The sequence below is a fragment of the Vulpes lagopus genome, chromosome 2 (assembly GCF_018345385.1).
Source record: "Vulpes lagopus strain Blue_001 chromosome 2, ASM1834538v1, whole genome shotgun sequence".
Classification (NCBI taxonomy): Eukaryota; Metazoa; Chordata; class Mammalia; order Carnivora; family Canidae; genus Vulpes; species Vulpes lagopus.
Window position 1 is genome coordinate 49,204,741 of NC_054825.1, and position 936 is coordinate 49,205,676.

Here is a 936-nt window from a genome sequence, read left to right on the forward strand (position 1 = left end):
ACAAGAAATCTACTTTAAATGTGAAGTCACAGATAGTTTGCAAGTAAAAGGATGGAATCAGATACACCATGACAAAAATAAGAAGACATGTGTGACTGTATTATTATCAGAAAAAATAGCTGGATGGCTTGGGACACCTGTTCATCTTGGTGTAGGACCACTTAGTGCCAGGCCTTGCAGATTTGATCTTTTCTCCTTGTGGATCAGAGGCCTCTGCCACAATTATGTTACACCAGATCCTGGGTCAGGCCAAAACACACCCGAGCTTGATCCTCCTCTTCATATTTATTAGGGCAGGAGGTACTGGAGCATCATTGTACGTCTTACACTTGGCATTGTTCAATCCCAATGTCATTTGGGATAAGAAGAATAACCCAGAACCTTGGAACAAATGGGATCCCCATGAGCAATACAAGTTCCATTCAGTGAGTGTAGACTATGGCAAAGTGAAGATGGAAGGTCCAGACTTGTAAGTGAAATGTTTCACTAGAATGCTGCTTAGAAAGAAGGTCTTCCAGAAGCCATCTGCACAACTGTCCACTTGTCCAGGAAATATTTCCCCTCTAAATGCATGAAATCATGTTGGTGTATTGTGTTGGGGTTTACACTGATTAATAAAAATCTGCAACTTAAAAAAGGAAAGAAAACGTGGTATTGAGAAAAGAGATATGATGAGAGATAAAAATAATATTTAATTATAATAAAGCACTACTCATCAAGAAATACAAAATCCTAAATGCACATACTTTTACTAAGATAATTTCAAAGTTAATGAAACCAAATTTATGGAACTTCAAAGATAAATAGGTGGACCCATACTTATTGTTGGAGATTTCAATACTTTCCTCTCAATTACTGATAGAACAAAAATCAAAAAAATCGGTAAACATAAAAAACACCTGAACAACACTTTGAGCCAATTTGACCTAATTGACA

General features: G+C 36.8%; 1 protein-coding gene across 1 annotated transcript; it reads left to right on the forward strand.

Moving 5' to 3' along the window:
* Positions 1 to 224: 224 nt before the first annotated feature.
* LOC121477165 (cytochrome c oxidase subunit NDUFA4-like) lies at positions 225 to 473 on the forward strand. Its single transcript, XM_041731398.1, has one exon. It carries the CDS (start codon positions 225 to 227, stop codon positions 471 to 473), a length of 249 nt encoding a protein of 82 aa, XP_041587332.1.
* Positions 474 to 936: the final 463 nt, after the last annotated feature.